The 20812-nt window shown below is 43.5% G+C and overlaps 1 protein-coding gene and 1 non-coding gene across 6 annotated transcripts in view; both read left to right on the top strand.

Annotated features, from left to right (window-relative positions):
- LOC122096307 (Snf2 related CREBBP activator protein) overlaps positions 1–20812 on the top strand; it is a 49868-nt gene that overhangs the window by 5415 nt on the left and 23641 nt on the right. For 4 of the 5 annotated variants that reach the window (XM_042666859.1, XM_042666858.1, XM_042666857.1 and 1 more), the window contains 14 exons: positions 2721–2906; positions 3592–3732; positions 8602–8824; positions 8940–9217; positions 12965–13055; positions 13160–13249; positions 14067–14273; positions 14352–14680; positions 14789–14966; positions 15464–15600; positions 15764–15933; positions 16073–16265; positions 18664–18800; positions 18888–19074. In XM_042666859.1, coding sequence (XP_042522793.1) covers positions 2721–2906; positions 3592–3732; positions 8602–8824; positions 8940–9217; positions 12965–13055; positions 13160–13249; positions 14067–14273; positions 14352–14680; positions 14789–14966; positions 15464–15600; positions 15764–15933; positions 16073–16265; positions 18664–18800; positions 18888–19074 — 2547 coding nt within the window. The remainder of the gene's footprint in view (positions 1–2720; positions 2907–3591; positions 3733–8601; positions 8825–8939; positions 9218–12964; positions 13056–13159; positions 13250–14066; positions 14274–14351; positions 14681–14788; positions 14967–15463; positions 15601–15763; positions 15934–16072; positions 16266–18663; positions 18801–18887; positions 19075–20812) is intronic. The other variant, XM_042666855.1, reaches the window with a different exon arrangement.
- LOC122096328 lies at positions 12766–12894 on the top strand. The gene has a single exon (XR_006145274.1). It is a non-coding gene; the product is annotated as a small nucleolar RNA SNORA30/SNORA37 family (small nucleolar RNA).

Here is a 20812-nt window from a genome sequence, read left to right as displayed (position 1 = left end):
AAAATGAAGTGGCTGTACTATGACTCACGTAATAAAGTACTAGCCTTTAACACAAAAGTTTAGGGACAAGCTGGGCACTGGTGGCTCACACCTGTAATCCTAGCTACTCAGGAGACTGAGATCTGAGGATTGCAGTTTAAACCCAGTCCAGGCAGGAAAGTCCATGAGACTTTTATCTCCAATTAACCACCAGAAAACCAGAAGTGGCGCTGTGGCCCAAGTGGTAGAGCATTCACCTTGAGCTGAAGAGCTCAGGGACAGCGCTCAGACCCCGAGTTCAAGCAGAGAGGGGGGGGGGGGGGAGGGAGAGGGAGAGAGGGAGACACACAAACAGAGAGAGAGGGAGAGACACACACACACATACAAACACACACACGAGAAACTAAGGAACACTACCTAGGCCCTGAGTTCAAGCCCCGCGACACACACATACACGGACGAAGCTAAGGGACACTACCTAGGCCCTGAGTTCAAGCCCCAGGACTGACACTAAAGAAAAAAAAAATCTGTTAACATATCTGTTACCATGCTTATGTTTTTTTCTTCCTGGGATTTACTGGAGATTGAAATCAGAGCACATGTTTGGCAAGTGCTTATCTATAGTGAAGTTAAAATTAAAGGAAGAATTAGACATGAAAGTACTTGATAAACTTTGATGCTCTTAAGATTTACTAATTTCTACTTACTTCTATTCTGCTGCCTGTTAAGTTTATCCAGTGGTAAGTGTGGTAGTCCCTGGGTGTCTGCATCACCTGGAAGCTTATTATAAATACATATTCTTGGTACTATTCATTTAAAATTTTGGGATGATACCTAGCAATATTTTAAAACTTCAGGTCATTTTATGCATGCTTAAATTCGAGAGCCACTGCTATCCATGACTTCCTTTATTTTTTCCTCCCACCATCAGGCTAATTCTTTGCCTCATCTCTATCATTTTCCCCAATTTAACATTTATCTTGAGGGATTTTCCCTTTCCAAATTACAAGTTTGATGGTGGCCTAAAACTTGTAATGCTTCTATTCCAGCCTCCCTAGTGCTGGGATTATAGTTGTATATCAGCAGTTTGGCCCTGTGCTGAGGTTTTTGCTATTATTTGTAGTCCTTGGGTTTGAATTTGGGGCTGTGCCTCTTTTTTCTTTTTGCCTATCATGGGGCTTGAACTCTGGGCCTGGGCACTGTCCTTCAGCTCTTCAGCTCAAGGCTAGCGCTCTACCACTTCAGCCACAGCACCACTTCCAGCTTTTTCTGCTTATGTGGTGCTGAGGACTCAAAACCCAGGGCCTCATGCATGCAAGGCAAGCACTCTACCACTGAGCCACCTTCCCAGCCTCTCTTTTTTTGTTTGTTTGTTTTATTGAGCCAGCACTGGGACTTGAACTCAAGTCTTAGCTCTGGCTGACACTCTGGCTTAGCATTTTCATTCAAGACTGATGGTCTACCACTTGAGCCACATCTCTGCTTCTAGCTTTTGCTAGTTAATTGGAACTTTGTCCAGTTTTTTTTTTGCCTGGGCTGTCTGACTTTGTAAACTGGCATTCTCAGATCTCAAGTTTCTCAGTAGTTTAGGATTATAATCATGAACCACTGGCAACTGGTGGGAGCTTTTTCTCTTTAGCTGTGCCCCCAGCCTTTTTTTAAATTTAGTAATTTTTTTGTTATACCCAACCACTGTTGTCATGTATAGCTTTTCAGTAGTTTTTGCATGAAAAGCAGTGTTGGCAACCATTTTTTTGTGGGGGTGGAGGGGTAGGGGTTTCTATTTTGTTTCTGTTCTGTGGTAGGTATTGAACACCTGGTCTTATATGTGTTGGGCAAACGTTCTAACATGAAGCTACAGAGCTAGCAACCTTAAAAGTATATTTGAAAGCAAAAATGATTGTATAAATTAGACTCTATAACAAATTTATAAGCTTAAACATTACTCCGAGGAAATATAGTTCTATTGTTTTAAAGAGCCCTTTTATATAGAGTTTAAAAAAAGGATACTTGTATTCTTTGCTTCTCTGGGAGATGTTTCTCACTCATGTCCATGGGTTACAAACAAATATTGTGTGGAATAATGGAAAAAGCATGAAATCTGGTGTCTGGAGTTCTTAGACCTGTTTTTGATTCCCAGTTCTTAGCTCCATTCTGTCAGAGAAATGATTTTAATCTCTTTGGTCTTTTTTCCTTCATCTGAGGAGAACATGAAACAGCCCTCTCAGTGCTTAAGAATTCAGCTTTTATGTCCAGGAACTTTTTTTTTCCCCCGTCAGTTATGGGTCTTGAACTCAGGGTCTGGGTGTTGTCCATGGGCTTTTTTTTTGGGTCCGGTCATGGGGCTTGAACTCTGGATGCTGTCCCTCAGCTCTTCAGCTCAAGGCTAGCACTCTACCACTTGAGCCACAACGCCACTTCCGGCTTTTTTTTCTGCTTATATGGTGCTTAGGAATTGAACCCAGGGCCTCATGCATGCAAGGCAAGCGTTCTACCATTGAGCCACCTTCCTAGCCCGTCTATGGGCTTTTTTGCTCAAGGCTAGCTCTCTAACTTTGAGCCACAGTGCCACTTCTGGTTTTCTGGTGGTTAATTGTAATAAGAGTCTCACAGACTTTATTTTTGGACTGGTTTCAAACTGTGATCTATAGATCTCAGCCTCTGAGTAGCTAAGATTACAAGTGTGAGCCATCAGTGCCCAGCTTCAGGAACTGTTGATTGACCTAACTGCCCCTTCTTAGGAAGCTGAAATTGAAACTCGGATTGCTGAGCTTCGGAAGGAGGGATTCTGGTCACTGAAGAGGCTACCTAAGGTGCCAGAGCCTCCACGGCCAAAAGGCCACTGGGATTATCTGTGTGAGGAGATGCAGTGGCTCTCTGCTGACTTTGCTCAGGAGCGCCGATGGAAACGGGGTGTGGCTCGTAAGGTATGTACTCAACTGGGTCAACCTTTCAAGTGTGCTTTCCTTTGATAGTTGGGTTATTTGGAAAGAAACAAAACAGAACAGTGTGATCTTTTTTGCTACTTGTAGCACTAAGAAGAAGCTCCTACATCCCTGATTTTTTTTTTCCTCTTCATTGTTTTTTTTTTTTTCTTTGTCGGTATTCAGGGCATGGATGTTGTCCCTGAGCCTCTTTGTGCTCAAGGCTACTCCTCAACCACTTCAGCCACAGCACCACTTCGGCTTTTTCTGATTAGTTTATTGGAGCTAAAAGTCTAGTGGACTTTACTGCCAGGAGTGGCTTCAAACCATGATCCTCAGATCTCAGCCTCCTGAGTAGCTAGGATTACAGGCATGAACCACCAGCACCCCCGACTTCCCTGGATTGATTTCTTTGCCTTTTGTTTGGGTGGTTGATAAGGAGCTTTGCCTTTTTCAGTTTGTTTTTTTTGTTTTTTCTTTTGTGCCAGTCTTGGACTTGTTCCAAGAGCTTAATTTGCAGAAGGCTAGCATTCTACCACTTGAGCCACAGTTCTATTTCCTTTGGCTGTTTTTGGTGATTGAACTGCGATCCTCAGATTTCAGCCTCCTGAGTAGCTGGGATTACAGTAATAACCCACCAGTGCCCAGTGGCTTTGAGTGTTTTTATGTTTGGTCTTTATTGCCATAGGTGGTACGCATGGTGATCAGGCATCACGAGGAACAGCGGCAGAAAGAAGAACGGGCTCGGAGGGAGGAGCAGGCCAAGCTTCGAAGAATTGCTTCCACCATGGCCAAGGATGTCCGGCAGTTCTGGAGCAATGTTGAGAAGGTAAGTAGTAGAAATTGAGAGAGGGTAGTGGCCTTAGGAGTGTAGGTTGGCATGTTAGTAGGAATGATCAAAAATTTTCCTTGAAGCCAGGCGCTGGTGGCTCACGCCTGTAATCCTAGCTACTCAGGAAGCTGAGATCTGAGGATCGCGGTTCAAAGCCAGCCCGGGCAGGAGAGACCGTGAGACTCCTATCTCCAATAAACCACCAGAAAACCGGAAGTGGCGCTGTAGCTCAAGTGGTAGAGCGCTCGCCTTGAGCTGAAGAGCTGAGGGACAGCGCCCAGGCCCAGAGTTCAAGCCCCACGACCGACAAAAAAAAAAAAAAAATTTTCCTTGAGGTATGAATATACAACTTAAAGCAACTATTATTGCTTCGGACTTTTCTAGTATTGAGTGCTGAGGAAGAAGGAAATACTTGGTAACCCTTTCCCACCTTTACATTTAAAAATCTAAGGCCCAGTACCTCTTTTCCCCCCCTTTTTTTTTTTTTGCCAGTCCTGGGGCTTGAACTCAGGGCTTTGGCACTATCCCTGAGCTGCTTTTTGCTCAAGGCTGGCACTCTACCACTTCAGCCACACTTCTGGCTTTTTCTGTTTATGTGGTACTGAAGAATTGAACCCAGGGCTTCATGCATGCTAGGCAAGCACTCTATTACTAAGGCGGACCCAGCCCTGCTTTTTTTTTTTGTCCTGGGCTTTGAACTCTGGGCCTGGGCACTGTCCTTCAGCTCATCAGCTCAAGGTGAGCACTCTACCACTTGAGCCATAGTGGCACTTCTGGTTTTCTTGTGGTTAATTGGAGATAAGAGTCTCATGGACTTACCTGCCTGGGCTGGCTTTGAACTGGCATCCTCAGATCTCAGCCTCTTGAGTAGCTAGGATTATAGGCATGAGCCACTGGCACTCAGCATTTTTTTTTTTTTTTTTCTTTCTTAGTAAGCAATCTAGTTTTTTTGGTGCCAATCCTGGGGCTTGTATTCAGGGCTTGGGTATCAGAGTTTACATTGGTAAAGGCTAGCATTCTACCATTTGAGCTTTGTTTGGATACTTTAGTGGAGATAATAGGTTCACAGGCTTTCCTGCCCAGGCTGATTTCGAACAGCAATCCTCAGATCTCAACCTCCTGAGAAGCTAGGAGTACAGGTGTGATCCACTGGCCCCTGGCCTAAGCAATCTGTTCCTTTATGGTGTTTTAATACATAGATATTTGCACTGTTACTGTTTACCCTCCATCTTTTTTTCCCCTCTCTGCTTCATCTTCCTACATACTCCTATAATCATGTCCTTTATATATGTGTGTATGTGTGTATATTATGTAGTTTATACATATTACATGTCCACGAACATGTTTCTTTTAGGTCTAGCTTCCACACATGAGTGTAAACATAATTGGCTATTCATATGTTCCCTGTCCATATGCTCACCAATTCCATCCATTTTCCTCCAGATTACATGATTTCATTTTTCTTGATGACTGTGTAATATTTCATGGTATATATGTACCATATCTTCTTTATTTATCTGTTGTTGGATACCTTAGTTGATTTTATCATTTATTGTGAACAGTGTTGCAATAAACATGAACATTGATTTATACTCCTTCAAATATATGCCCAATGGTTGTATGATAGTGTCATAGTGTCGTAGGCAAGGTCTAATTTTATCATTTGAAGAACTTCCACATGGATTTCTTTTTTCGGGGGGGAGAGGTCTGGTTGTGGGGCCTGAACTCTGGGTCTGGGCGCTGTCCCTCAGCTCTTCAGCTCAAGGCTAGCGCTCTACCACTTGAGCCACAGCGCCACTCCGGCTTTTTTCTTTTTGCTTATGTGGTGCTGAGGAATCGACCAGGGCCTTAGGTATGCAAGGCAAGTGCTCTACCACTGAGCCACCTTCCCAGCCTCTTCCACATGGATTTCTACAGTGGTTGCTCTAGTTTACATCCCTATCAGTAATGTATGACAATTCCTTTTTTTCCCCCTGAATCCTCACTAGCGTTTGTTTTCTTCTCTCTCTCTCTCTCTCTCTCTCTCTCTCTCTTTTGTTCGGTGGTGAGGCTTGAACTCTGGGCCTGGGCACTGCCTCTCAGCTCTTCAGCTCAAGGCTAGGACTCTACCACTTGCGCCACAGTGCCACTTCCCGTTTTCTGAGTGGTTTATTAGAGATAAGTCTCATGGACTTTCCTGCCCAGGCTGGCTTTGAACTGGCTAGCTTTGAACCATGATTCTCAGATCTCAGCCTCCTGAGTAGCTAGGATTATAAGCGTGATCCACCAGTGCCCGGCTTCTTTTTTCTTTCTTTCTCTGCCCCCTGCCCCCCCCCCCCCCCCCCCCCCCCAGTGTTTGCTGCTCCTGGGGCTTGAACTCAACAGGGCCTGGGTGCTGTTCCTAAGTTTTTTGCCACCCTTCATGCATTTTGGTGGCTAACAGAGATATGAGTCCCTTAGACTTTCATGTTCAGGCTGGCTGAACCACAATCCTCAGATCTCAGCCTCCTGAATAGGTAGGATTACAGGAGTGAGCCACCAATGCTTAATGTTTGTTTTCTTGATGATTGCCATTCTGACAGGTAAGATAGAATTTTACTATACTTTTCCATTTTTTTTTCTTTTTTTTTTTTTTTTTTTTTGGTTGGTTGTGGGGCCTGAACTCTGGGCCTAGGTGCTGTCCCTCAGCTCTTCAGCTCAAGGCTAATGCTCTACCACTTGAGCCACAGTGCCACTTTTGGCTTTTTCTGCTTATGTGGTGCTGAGGAATTGAACCCAGGGCCTCATGCATGCAAGGCAAGCACTCTACCACTGAGCCACTTTCCCAGCCCTATACTTTTCCTTTTAAGCCTGGCTCTCTACCACTTCTGACTTTTGCTGATAAATGGGAGATAAAATAGTTTCTCAGACTTACCTGCCCAGAGTGGCTTCAAATCATGATCCTCGAATCTCAGCCTCCAGAGTAGCTAGGATAACAAGCATAAATCACTGACATTTAATTCTGTATTTTCTTTTTTTTTGTGTGTGTGTGTGTGGGGGGGTCAGTTGTGGGGCTTGAACTTTCCTTGCTCGGCCTGGCTTTGTACCATGATCATCAGATTTTAGCCTCCTGAGTAGCTAGGGTTATTGGTGTGAGCCACAAGCACACTATGTCATTTGTCAATTCTTGTTTTTATTTTCTGGGCAATTAGAGTTCTGTTAAAATTACCTGAATCCATAACTTCCAGGGTTTTTCTTGTTTTCTTGTGTTAGACATAAAGTTTCTGGTCTTACTTTGAGTATTTTGATTCTTTGGAGTTGGTTTTTGTGCAGAGTGACACATAAGGGTCAATTGTCTCCTGCTGGTGATAACTAGTTTTCCCAGCACCATTTGTTGGTTGCAGAGACTTAGTATAATTTGAAGTTTGATCATTGTGATGTTTCCAGCATTGTTCTTTTTACCCAGAATTGCTTTTGCTATTTGTGGTTTTTAAAACTTCTATATAATTTTTTGGATTTTTCCTATTTCTATGAAGAATTGACATTGAGATTTTGATTAGTATTTCCTTGAATCTGTAGATTACTTTTAGGAGTATTGACATTTTCTCTCTCTATCTAGTTACCTAATTGTAGGGCTTGAACTTAGGGCCCTGTCCTTGAACTTTTCTACTCAAGACTAGCGCTCTACCACTTTGAGGCACAGGAACCACTTTCAGTTTTTAAGTGGTTAATTGGACATAAGAATTTCATGATCCTCAGATCTCAGTCTCCTGAATAGGATTACAGGTGTGAGCCATCAGGATCCAGCCCCTGAACTTTTTTTTTTTAGTCATGGGGCTTGAATTCTGGGCCTGGGTATTATCTCTAAGCTCTTCTGCTCAAGGTGAGCACTCTAACACTTGAGCCACACCACCACTTTCTGGTGGTTAATTGGAGGTAAGAGTCTCACGGACTTTCCTGCCCCAGCTGGCTTTGAACCGCCATCCTCAGAGCTCAGCCTCTTGAGTAGCTAGGGTTACATGTGTGAGCCACTGGCGCCTGGCTGGCCCTAAGCTTTTTAATAAGAATTTTATGTTTCGTTGAGGCTTTTATTTTGACTTCATAAAAGTATCTGAAGCAAACAAACAAAAAAAGACTCAATAAAAAAATAACACTAGAGAAAATCATTGTATAGCTGGGTGCCAGTGTAATCCTAGCTAATCAGGATGCTGAGATCTGAGAATCATGGTTCAGAGCCAGCCTGAGCAGGAAAATCTATGAGACTGTTTATCTCCATTTAGCCACCAGAAAACTGGAAGTGACACTGTGGCTTAGGTAGTAGAGTGCTTGCTTTGAGCTGAAGAGTGCAGGGACAGTGCCTAGGGCCAGAGTTCGAGCTTCAGTACTGACAAACAGAAAAGAAAAGAATTGTATAAACTAGCATTCATATCATATCTGTTCAGCCTTATATGCATGTTAGGAGTTATGTATGCCAAAATTGCAGTAGTAGTGTTATAAACAGTAAAACAAGTAACTTCCATGAATTTATTGTAAAAATACTGCCAATTACTTAACCTAACAATCTATAAAAACAAACTTGAAAGGACCTAGATAAGTCCGCTTTTTGTGTGTGTGTTAAGTAGGGAGTGAACTCAGCCTTAAGCATGCAAGGCAAGTGCTTTATTAGTGGACTACATCTGTTGCTTCAGATACATTTGCAAATCATCTATAGCTGTTTGATGTGTTGTTCCCTTTCTGTTTTCCTCAGACGTATTCTGAAATAATGAGCTCCTTAAAAACAACCTTAAGAATTTTTTTTCTAATTCTCCTAAATGGTTTGTGGCTTGGCTAGAGCCACCTTCAGTGTTGGGTAAAAGTATATAAATTAGTGGGTTTGTTGGTGACTGGTCTATTTCATGGTTATTGCAGGTTGTTCAATTCAAGCAGCAGTCCCGGCTTGAAGAAAAGCGCAAAAAAGCTTTGGACTTGCACCTAGACTTCATTGTGGGACAAACTGAAAAGTACTCTGATCTACTGTCTCAGAGCCTCAACCAGCCACTAGCTTCCAGCAAAGCTGGTTCCTCCCCTTGCCTTGGTTCTTCCTCAGCTGCCTCTAGTCCTCCGCCCCCTGCTTCCCGGCTGGATGATGAAGGTGTGTGTTATCTCTGGTCCTGTTACTCTTCCCCATGTACCCTTTCCTGAGCTGAAAAACCCACCCTGTGGCTTGCAGGGCCCGTGGACTTTGTGACCTTATTCTCCTGCTATAGATGGGGACTTCCAACCCCAAGAGGAGGAGGAAGAGGATGATGAGGAGACTATTGAGGTTGAAGAACAGCAGGAAGGCAATGATGCAGAGACACAGAGACGTGAGATTGAGCTGCTTCGACGTGAGGGAGAACTGCCATTGGAAGAGCTGCTTCGTTCCCTCCCACCTCAGCTGCTGGAAGAGCCTTCCAGTCCCTCTCAAACCCCCTCATCTCATGATAGTGATACCCGAGATGGACCTGAAGAATGTGTTGAAGAGGATCCCTCTCAGGTGGTGGAGGTATAGGTAGAAGACATGGAGGGAGGAAGGCTCAGAGTGGGAGTATAGAGAGAGAGGTACTAGTCTGAGTCCTGGGCTTACTGTGGGTTTTTTTTTCCCCCTACAGTTTATTCCAGAAATGTAAGAAGAGCTCAATACTCACTAAGCTACTTTAATGCATTAAAACATTAATATTTAGCTACTTTACTAGATTAAAATTAATAACTACATTATCATCTTGCTATTGCCTTGTCCGATGTCTTCAAAGACTTTTTTTTTGTGAAGTGGAGGTGTGGCTCAAATGGTAGAACACCAGTCAAAGTGAGACCGTGAGGCCCTGAGTTGAAGCTCCAGTACCAACACTCCGAAAAAAAGTGAAAAAGATTTTTATAACATTCTGTACCTATCTCTGATAAAAATTACAAGTAGAAATAAAGGCATCTCTAACTTGAAAAGAAGCATATTTCAGAAACAGGGAGATGTATATTTTATTTATTTTCTTTTTCTTTTTTTCTTTGCTTGACCCGGGACTTGAACTCAGGGCTTGGGCACTGTCCCTGAGCTGCTTTTTGCTTAAGGTTAGCACTCTGCCACTTGAACCACAGACCCACTTCTGGCTTTTTCTGTTTATGTGGTACTAAGGAATTGAACCCAGGGCTTCATGCATGCTAGGCAAGCATTCTACCACTAAGGCATATTCCCAGCCCCTCCCTGACCTTTTTTGCACAAGGCTGTAGCACCACTTCAGCCATAGGCTCTACTTAGGGCTATTTTGATTCTTTTTGTTGTTGTTGTTGTTTTTTTGTCGGTCGTGGGGCTTGATCTCTGGGCCTGGGCGCTGTCCCTCAGCTCTTCAGCTCAAGGCGAGCGCTCTACCACTTGAGCTACAGCGCCACTTCCGGTTTTCTGGTGGTTTATTGGAGATAGGAGTCTCACAGTCTCTCCTGCCCGGGCTGGCTTTGAACCGCGATCCTCAGATCTCAGCCTCCTGAGTAGCTAGGATTACAGGCGTGAGCCACCAGCGCCTGGCCTATTTTGATTCTTAATTGGAGATAAGAATTTCGTGGATTTTCCTACCTATGCTGGCTTTGAACTACAATCTTCAGATCTCAGTCTCCTGAGTAGCTAAGGGGCATGAGCCATCAGTGCCCAGCCCATTCATTCATTCATGAGATTGGAACTCAGCTCCTTGCACTCTTGCTCGGCTTTTTACTCAAGGCAGGCACTCTACCACTTGTACTACACCTTTACTTGCAGCTTTTTGGTGGTTAATTGGAGATAAGAGTCTCATTGACTTCCTGCCTAGGCTGTCTTTGAACTGAGATCCTCAGATCTCATACTCATGAGTAGCTAGGATTACAGGCATGAACCATTGGCACCAGGCACAGTAATATTTTAGAAGGAACTAAAGTAAAAATAGAAGAGAAGGTTTCTTGCTGTTTATTGGTGATTGTTTTTGTTGTTATAGTTCTCTTTTGGTTGGTTATGGGGCTTGAACTCAGGGTCTAGGCACTGTCCCTGAGTTTTTTCACTCAAGGCTAGTACTCTACCACTTTGAGCCACAGCTCCACTTTTGGTTCCTGGTGGGTAATTGAAGGAAAGAGTCTTACAGACTTTCCTTCCCAGGCTAGCTTTGAACCATGATCTTCAGATCTTAGCCTTCTGAGTAGCTAGGTTTACAGGTGTGAGCCATCAGTGCCCAGTTTTGTTATAATAATAACAAGTCGTGGGGCTTGAACTCTGGGCTTAGGTGCTCAAGGCAAGTGCCCTTACCGCTTGAGCCACAGCGCCACTTCTGGTTTTCGAGTAGTTTATTGGAGATAAGAGTCTCATTTACTTCCTGCCTAGGCTGTCTTTGAACTGAGAGCCTCAGATCTCAGCCTCCTGAGTAGCTAGGATTACAGGTGTGAGCCACTGGGTGCCCTGCTTGTTATAACTCTTATAGTTAAGGAAAGTTGTTCTATCATTTTGGAATAATAGCTGGGAGAAATGGGTTTGTGGCAAGTTCCAGCCTTTAATTTGGCTGATGCTATGGTAGAGGGTTGTGTGTGTGTGTGTGTACGCACGTGTAGCTAGGATTACAGGTGTGATCCACTGGCACCTAGCTCTTATGTGGTTTTTTGGCTCATGTCTGATGCTCTACCACTTGAATCACACCTGCAGTTCAGCATTTTGCTAATTGGATATAGTATCTTACAGTCTTTGTTCAGCCTGTCTTCAAACTGATCTTCAGATCTCAGCCTCCTGAATAACTAGGATTACAGGTGTGAGCCACCAGCACCTGGCACTTTTTTTCTTTTATATTAGTTACATAGGGTGGTGATTTTGTTACATTTCCACACATGTTCACACTATATTCCCATCAGTCTTACTCTCAACTTTCATTCTCCATGCTTCTCCCCCACCCCAAGTCTTCAAATGATTTCATTGTTCGATTTTCATAGTTACAAATCTATTTTGGCAGTATTTAACCACTTTCATCATTCTCAGAGCCCAACTTTCTAGTACCCACTGACCTCCTATCCCCCTAACTAATCAAAAGCTTTTACTGAGTTTATGTTGCCCTCATACTTGTCATGTATTATAAAGTTACTCACCTTGTTTCTTTTCCTTTTTCCCTTCCCTCTGAGTAGTCCCTTAGTTTGATTCATGTTCTATGTTTTTTTGTTTTTTGGGGGCGGTTGGTCATGGGGCTTGAACTCTGAGCCTGGGGACTGTCCCTGAGCTCTTCAGCTCAAGGCTAACACTCTACTACTTGAGCTACAGCACCATTTCCAGCTTTTTCTGTTTATGTGGTGCTGAGGAATTGAACCCAGGGCCTCATGCCCTGGCAAGCACTCTACCACTGAGCTACCTTCCCTGCCTCATGTTCTATGTTTAACCATATAAATACTTAAGTTATAGATATATATATATACATATCTACATGCCAGTGCTGGGGCTTAAACTCAGGGCCTGGGCACTGTCCCTGAGCTTTTGCTCAAAACTAGCACTCTACAACTTGAGCCATAGCAATACTTCCAGCTTTATCCGTTTATGTGGTACTGAGGAGTCGAACCTGAAACTTCCATGCATGCTACACAAGTACTCTACCCCTCGGCCACATTCCCAGCCCAAGAGTTTACTTTTTAGTTTGTTATGTGCTTTTTTCTTTTTCTTCTTTTTGGGGGGAGATCGGTTTTGGGGCTTGAACTGTGGGCCTGAGCACTGTCCCTCAGCTCTTCAGCTCAAGGCTAGTGCTCTACCACTTGAGCCACAGTGCTACTTCTGGTTTTCTGAATGGTTTATTGGACATGAGTCTCATGGGCTTACCTGCCTGGGCTGGCTTTGAACCACGATCCTCAGATCTCAGCCTTCTGAGTAGCTAGGATTGTATGCGTAAGCCACAGTGCCTGACGCTGCTATGTGAGTTTCTCTTGGTCTTATTTTCCTGTTCTGTAAAACATCCTTAATATTTTATTGGATTATAATTAGGGATCTGGGATGACTACCTCAAAATCTCTTCTAGACCTTTGTGCTTATTGGTCCATATGTCTGGGTTGGGGCGGGGCGGGGGGCACTTTAATTACATAGCACTTTCACAGGTCCTCCTCTAGGAAGTGGGGTTAGGATTTGGTAGCTGGTGCTGAAAGAAAATCCTTGATTGCATCCTTGCCCTGGTATTGTGCCAGTGGCAGCTGTCACTCAACGGGACAGAGAATTTTCTCATGTCTTCTTTAGCATTATGTCTTCCTTCTGTTGCTCTAACTTTTCATACCTTGTTCACAGGTAAAGCCCTCACCTTCAGTCACACAGTGCAACAAACAGCCTTGGCATCCAGAGGAAGATGATGAAGAGTTTACTGCCAATGAGGATGAAGGTTAGACTTGTTCTCTTTATCCTGTTTAGAGCTTTTTCACCTATTTGTATTAGATTATGTCTTATATCTCACTCTCCATTTATATTACTTCATTCTCTTTCTAGCGGAAGATGAAGAGGATACCATAGCAGCTGAGGAGCAGTTGGAAGGGGAGGTGGATCATGCCATGGAACTGAGCGAATTGGCTCGAGAAGGTGATATTCACCGGATGTTTTGCTGAGCATCTACTTAGAATTCCACTGTGGAAAATGTTGGGGATAAAGAGATAATAAATTAAATACTGTCTAGTCCTCCAGCTTGACTGGGTACTCTGTATCTTCCTTGTAGAACTTTAGCTCTAGTGACAAAGATAAAGCTGACAATGATAGACTTATAAGGAATAAGTTTCTTAGGAACTTCTAAGTACAAAATGATGAGAGTTTATGATGGAAATTTGAACAAAGTTATATGGATATTTATACAAGGAATCTCTAATAAGACCCTAACAGTCTTTGATTGATTTAACCTAAATCAATCAATCTCTCTCTTTCTTTCTCTTTCTCTCTCTCTCTCTTTCTCTCTCTTTTTCTCTTTTTTTTTTTTTTTGCCAGTCCTGGGACTTGAACTCGGGGCCTGGGTACTGTTCCTGAGCTTCTTTTGCTCAAGGCTAGCACTCTAACTTGAGCCACAGCGCCACTTCTGGCTTTTCCTGTTTATCTGGTAATGAAAAATGGAACCCAGGGCTTGATGCATGCTAGGCAAGCACTCTACCTACCGCTAAGCCACATTCCCAGCCCTTGACCTAAATCTTAAAAGTCTACCAGGTAATGTCCTTCCAGGAAAAAGGCAGCTCCTCCCATGGTTGTAGCCTAGGTTTTTTTGGCTTGGATTTGGTAATGGGAACTGAAAGTAAACTACAGTTTTTCATTAAACTTTCACCTGGTAATATCTAACAAAAAGCTAGTAATATGAACTGATACCACCTAAAATTCCCTTAAAGCCACCAAAAGCTTACCATTCATTTCCCCCCAGGTGAGCTATCTATGGAAGAGCTACTACAACAGTATGCAGGAGCCTATGCTTCTGATGCCTCTGCTCCAGGCTCTGGGAGTAGCGATGAGGATGAGGAAGATGAAGATGAAGAGGTTGACACTAACAGTTCTGACTGTGAACCAGAGGAGGCGACAGAAACTGAAGAGGCAGCTCAAGAGGATCAAGAGGATAGTAGCAGTCAGTCAGGTGAATGTGTAGTTTTGAGAGAAGTGGGGAGGACAAGTGTTTGAGGAACAAGTTCTGAATTTTGATCTTGTGATTTAGACTCTGATGAGGAGCAGAGTGAGGATGAAGAAGATGAGCATTCAGAGGAGGAAGAAACGAGCAGAAGTTCCGAATCAGAAGAATCTGAGTCTGATGAGTCTGAAGATGCCCAGTCACAGAGCCAAGTAGATGAAGAAGAGGAGGAAGATGATGATTTTGGGGTGGAGTACTTGCTTGCCCGGGATGAAGAGCAAAGTGAGGCAGATGGAGGTAGTGGGCCTCCCACTCCAGGGCCTACCACTACTCTAGGCCCTAAGAAAGAAATTACTGACATCGCTGCAGCAGCTGAAAGTCTCCAGCCCAAGGGTTATACCTTGGCCACTACCCAGGTATCCCAATGCCTCAATGTCTGCTTTTTCGTATCTTGACTTTACTGTTTCTAGTGACAGATGCCTCAGTTCAGTGTGGTAAAACCTCTTTTTTTTTTTTCTCGTCAGGTGAAAACTCCCATCCCCCTATTACTACGGGGCCAGCTCCGGGAATACCAACACATTGGACTCGACTGGCTAGTGACTATGTATGAGAAGAAACTCAATGGCATTCTTGCTGATGAGATGGGGCTGGGGAAGACAATCCAGACCATCTCCTTGCTTGCGCACTTGGCCTATGAGAAAGGTGAATAGGCAGGGCCCTTCTTGGGGCCTCTTGGCCAATTCCCTGGCAAACTTGTTTAGTGGTGATTCAGCTGCAAGAAGGTGAAATAGGTGGATCCAGTGGCTCATGTCTGTAATCCTAGCTGTTGAGGAGGCTAAGATCTGAAGATCAAAGCCAAGCTGGCAGAAAAGTCTTTGAGACTCTTGAATTAAACACCAAAAAGCCGGAAGTGGAGCTGGGCTCAAATAATAGAGCACTATTCTTGAGCACAAAAGAGCTCAGACAGCATCCAGGCTCTGAATTCAAGGCCCAAGACTATTCTAAAGTAAAGGTGAAATATTTTCTCCCTTACTGATCTATTGTAGCTTCATTGACTCTGGCCAGTAATTCCACAGGAAGAACTGTGCAAGTACTAGTATTCTTCAGAGGCCAGTAAAGGAGGTATTCATCAGGGTTATACTTAAGGAACCAGGATTGCAAGGTTTAGCCTTATTGTGTCTTCTCCTTTTGTTAAACAGGTAACTGGGGTCCCCATTTAATCATTGTTCCCACCAGTGTGATGTTGAACTGGGAGATGGAGCTGAAACGTTGGTGCCCCAGCTTTAAAATCCTCACTTACTATGGAGCCCAAAAAGAGAGGAAGCTCAAGCGGCAGGTTTGATCCTTTATGTAATCACTATGCCACATTGATGCCTAATTTGTTTTTAGGCCTTTAGATGGGCTTCTTTACATTTTTTGCTGAAACCTTGTCATTTTTTTTCTAATTCCATTGTTCGTTGCTTTCTTTGACACCCCCTTCCCCCACCCCCCAACTTCAGGGCTGGACCAAGCCCAATGCCTTCCATGTGTGTATTACATCTTACAAGCTGGTGCTGCAGGACCACCAGGCCTTCCGCCGCAAGAACTGGCGATATCTCATTCTGGACGAAGCTCAGAACATAAAGAACTTCAAGTCCCAGCGCTGGCAGTCTCTGCTCAACTTCAACAGGTAGAGATGAAGATGGAGGTTTGTGGGAAGCTTGGGCTGGCCTGAATTCAGGGTCAACTCCTGGGTCGAGGAAGTTATTAAAGACATTAAGTCTGGGACCTTGCTGATCATCCTTTCTGATTCTCTTTATTTCTTTCAGCCAGAGACGTCTACTCCTGACAGGAACTCCCTTGCAGAATAGCCTCATGGAACTGTGGTCTTTGATGCACTTTTTGATGCCCCATGTCTTCCAGTCTCATCGAGAGTTCAAGGAATGGTTCTCTAACCCTCTAACTGGCATGATTGAAGGCAGCCAAGAGTATAATGAAGGTCTAGTCAAACGCTTGCATAAGGTAGGGCTAACAATAGTTCTTTGAGATATGACAATATGAGGAGTTAAGAATAATGTCTAGGGCTGGAAAGGTGGCTCAATGGTAGTAGAGTGCTTGCCTTTCACACATGAGGCCCTGGGTTCGATTCCTCAGCACCACATGAGCAGGAAAAAGCTGGAGATGGTGCTGTGGCTCAGTGGTAGAGTGCTAGCCTTGAGCTTAAGAGCTGAGGGACAGTGCCTAGGCCCAGAGTTGAGGCCCCACAACCAACCAAAAATGAAAATAAAAAGAATAATGTCTATTAAATCTTTGGAGGAAAAAAAAAGAATAATGTCTATTAAATTTTTGGAGAGAAAAAAAAAGTGTCTCCAAAGATTTAATAGACATTATTCTTTTTGTTGTTGTTGGTTGTGGGGCCTCAACTCTGGGCCTAGGCGCTGTCCCTCAGCTCTTCAGCTCAAGGCTAGCACTCTACTACTTGAGCCACAAGCACCACTTCTGGCTTTTTTCTGCTTATGTGGTGCTGAGGAATTGAACCCAGGGCCTTATGCATGCAAGGCAAGCACTCTACCACTGAGCCAACTTCCCAGCCCTAGCTGCTTCAGCTTTTAAAGAACAGTATCTTTCAGCATTCTGGTCCCTTTTTTTTTCTTTAAAAATTTTTTTCTCTTTTCTTTTCCTTCCTTCCTTCCTTCCTTCCTTCCTTCCTTCCTTCCTTCCTTCCTTCCTTCTTCTTTTTCTCTCTTTCTTTCTCTCTCTCTTTCTCTCTTTCTTTTGCCAGTCCTAGGGCTTGAACTCAGGGCCTGAGCACTGTCTCTGAGCTTTTTTTGCTCAAGACTAGTACTCTTAACACTGAAGTCATAGCACAACTTCTGGCTTTTAAAATTTTTTTTATGTGGTAGTGAGGAATGGAACCCATGGCTTCATGCATGCTAGGCAAGCAACTCTACCACTAGGACACATTCCCAGCCTGTGTTTTTTTTCTTAATCTTTATGTGTTTCAAGCATACTTGTTGATTGTTGCCTGTGTGGTAATGCCTTTTTAGTTTATTTGTAATCACTTGAATTTCTAGATTCCTGGAGCTGAATTTTAATTAATTCCTTCTCTTTTTCCTTTCTTCTCTCTTTTATATGAGGGATTGAACCCAGGGCCTTGGACTTGTTAAGCAAACAAACGTTGTACTATTTGAGCTGTATGTTTACTTAGTTCTTTTGCTTTTATTATTTTTTTGACACTAGGTTCTGCTAACTTTATTAGATTGGCCTTGAACTTAAAGTTCTGCCTCTGGTATACCAGGGATTATATGTGTATGTACCACATCAAACTCTTGAGTTGGTGTTTTTTTTCTTTGGTCTTGGGGCTTGAATTCAAGACCTGGGTGCTGTCCCTGAGCTTTTTTGCTTACAGTGCCACTTCTGGTTTTCTGATGATTAATTGGAGATAAGAGTCACAGACTTTCCTGCCCTGGCTAGCATTGAACTTGATCCTCAGATCTCAGCCTCCTAAGTAGCTAGGATGATAGACATGTGGCACTGGTGCCCAGCTGAGTCACTATCTTTAATTGGAAAATTCCTCTTGAATTCATTCTGTCATCAACCACATATCTATTCTTAGAACCTATTAATTTTTTACTCAGATATTTCTGGTTATAACTCCCATCTTAGTTGCACCACCATTTGGTTAAAAACAAAACAAAAAAAAGCTAGAAACCAGGAAATCTTCCTAAATTACTAAACTCCATTTGTCTTGTTTTCCTCATTTCCTTTATGTTGTATATATTGAAAACTGTACAAGGCCACTATCAAGGCCACTTCTTTTGGTTGTTTGGGTGCTCTGGATTACACTATGGGCCCTATGAGCATATTAACCCCCCAACCTCCATATCACTGAGCTATACATGCATCTCAAGGCATAAATTTTATTCTCAGGTTCTCGCCTGTTTTTATACTTTCTTGTTTACTTTTTGAAATTGTGTCTTGCTGTGTTGCTCAGATTGTCCTTGACCTTCTAGGTTCAGGTGATTCTTGTGCTTTAGCTTTCTGAATATCTGAGACTATAGTCATATAATTCACAATGCTTGGCTTCGTTTCATAATCTTAGGAACTTAAGTCACTCCTCAAAATATAGTTTAATCTTTCCTTCATAGTTTGTGGTTTGCTTTCAGTACTTTGTATCATTTTTGTATGTTATGGTACTGTTATCTTTGTGTAAGTCTTCAGCAGACAGTAAGTTCCTTTTGAAAAGGGACTGCATTTTACTTACCTTTGTGTGGCTCATAACTAATAAGCCTCATAACTTCGTGATTGCAGATGAATTAAGCCAGTTCTTGACCAATCACCAGACCAAGACTCACCTAGAAGGGCTCAGCTATGGCTTAGTGTCCGCCCTTCCGTCAGCCTCCTTCATATTTGCTTTTAGGTTTTGAGGCCTTTTTTGCTGCGCCGCGTTAAAGTGGACGTTGAGAAACAGATGCCCAAAAAGTATGAGCATGTTATCCGCTGCCGACTCTCCAAGCGCCAACGATGTCTCTATGATGACTTCATGGCACAGACCACGTAAGGGAGAGCAGAGGATGGGCTCTGGGACCCTGAATAGGAGTGCAGGTGGCTGTCATGATGTCTGATTAATTTTTGTTTCCCCAGAACTAAGGAGACACTAGCCACAGGCCATTTCATGAGCGTTATCAACATTTTGATGCAGCTGCGAAAAGTCTGCAACCATCCAAATCTTTTTGATCCTCGACCTGTTACCTCTCCCTTCATTACCCCAGGCATCTGTTTCAGCACCGCCTCTTTGGTGCTAAGGGCCACTGATGTCCATCCACTCGAGGTAAGTAGTTGTTTTCAAGCTTAGTAGTTCTTACCCAACCTTTAGATAGTTTAATATTCTACAGCCATACTACTTCCCTTACATTCATCCTCAATGCTGTTCCTAGTTTCATCATTTTGTTCCGAGATGACTTAGCAAATTTTTTAACCTACGTTTCCTTCCCCATCAAAATGGAGATTATAAGATAAATCCTGCAGTGTGTTTGAGAATTAAATTAACTTTTTTTTGGGGGGGGGGATGCAAGTTGTAGGGCTTCCACTCAGGGCATAGGTGCTGTCCTTGAGCTTTTTTGCTTAGGGCTAGTAGTTTACCACTCTACCACTTGAGCCAGAGCTCTACTTCCGGCTTTATTGATGGCTAATTGTAGATTAAGCTCCTGAGTAGCCAAGATTACATTCAGGTCTGAGCTACCAGTGCTCGGATTTTTTTGTTGTTGTTGTTTTGGTCAGTCATGGATCTTGAACTCTGGGCCTGTGCACTGTCCTTCAGCTCTTCAGCTCAAAGCTAGCTCTCTACCACTTGAGCCACAGTGCCACTTCCGATTTTCTGGGGGTGTATGGAGATAAGAGTCTCATAGACTTTATTGCCTAGGCTGGCTTTGAACCTCGATCCTCAGATCTCAGCCTTCTCTGAGTAGCTAGGATTACAGGTGTGAGCCACTGGCAGCTGGCTACCATTAGGTAGCTAGGCTGGACTGAAATGACATCTTCCTGCCTTAGCTTTCTTAGTGCTAAGATTACAGACATGCATGACTATACTGTAATGATGGTTACAATTAATGATGCTATGAACATAAACAACTATGTTTATTGGCTCCTGCTGTTCTTTGAGTATATGCTCCAAAATGTAATTTTTTTTTTTTTTTTTTTTGGTTGATCATGGGGCTTGAACTCTGGGCTTGGGCACTATCCCTCAGCTCTTCAGCTCAAGGCGAGCGCTCTACTGCATGAGCCACAGAGCCACTTCTGGTTTTCTAGTGGTTTATTGGAGATAAGAGTCTCGTGGACTTTTCTGCCTGGCTGGCTTTGAACTGTGATCCTCAGATCTCAGCCTCCTGAGTAGCTAGGGTTACAGGCATGAGCCACTGGTGTCCCGCCAAAACGTAATTATTATATCATATAACTATTTTTCACTTCTGTTTTTTGGTGCTAGTCCTAGAACTTGAACTAAGGGCTTGAGGCAGTCCCTGAGTTTTTTTTGTTCAAGGCTAGCATTCTTCCACTTGTCTTTTTTTTTTTTTTGGTCGGCCGTGGGGCTTGAACTCTGGGCCTGGGCGCTGTCCCTCAGCTCTTCAGTTCAAGGCGAGCGCTCTACCACTTGAGCTACAGCGCCACTTCCTGTTTTCTGGTGGTTTATTGGAGATAGGAGTCTCACGGTCTCTCCTGCCCGGGCTGGCTTTCAATTGTGATCCTCAGATCTCAGCCTCCTGAGTAGCTAGGATTACAGGCGTGAGCCACCAGCGCCCGGCTCTTCTACTTGTCTTTTTGGTGGTTAAGCAGCTCACAGGCTTTCCTGCCTGGGCTTGTTTCAAACCATGATCCTCAGATCTGAGCCTCCTGACTAGTTAAGATTACAAGTGTGAGCCACTAGCACCTGTTTTTCACTCTGGAGGAGGTACTTTACTTTAGTGTTTATTTTTTATAGCAGCTTCATATTTTAAATTCCAGGTACAGTTACAGGAGTTTTAATTTTTCTAAATCTTTCGAAGGATTTTTTTTTTTTTAGCTTGTGTTTGAAT

The sequence above is a fragment of the Dipodomys spectabilis genome, unplaced genomic scaffold (genome assembly GCF_019054845.1).
Source record: "Dipodomys spectabilis isolate Male_0828 unplaced genomic scaffold, ASM1905484v1 ptg000366l, whole genome shotgun sequence".
Taxonomy (NCBI): Eukaryota; Metazoa; Chordata; class Mammalia; order Rodentia; family Heteromyidae; genus Dipodomys; species Dipodomys spectabilis.
The sequence above is the reverse complement of the archived record's forward strand: the minus strand, read 5'-3'. Positions and strand labels throughout refer to the sequence as shown.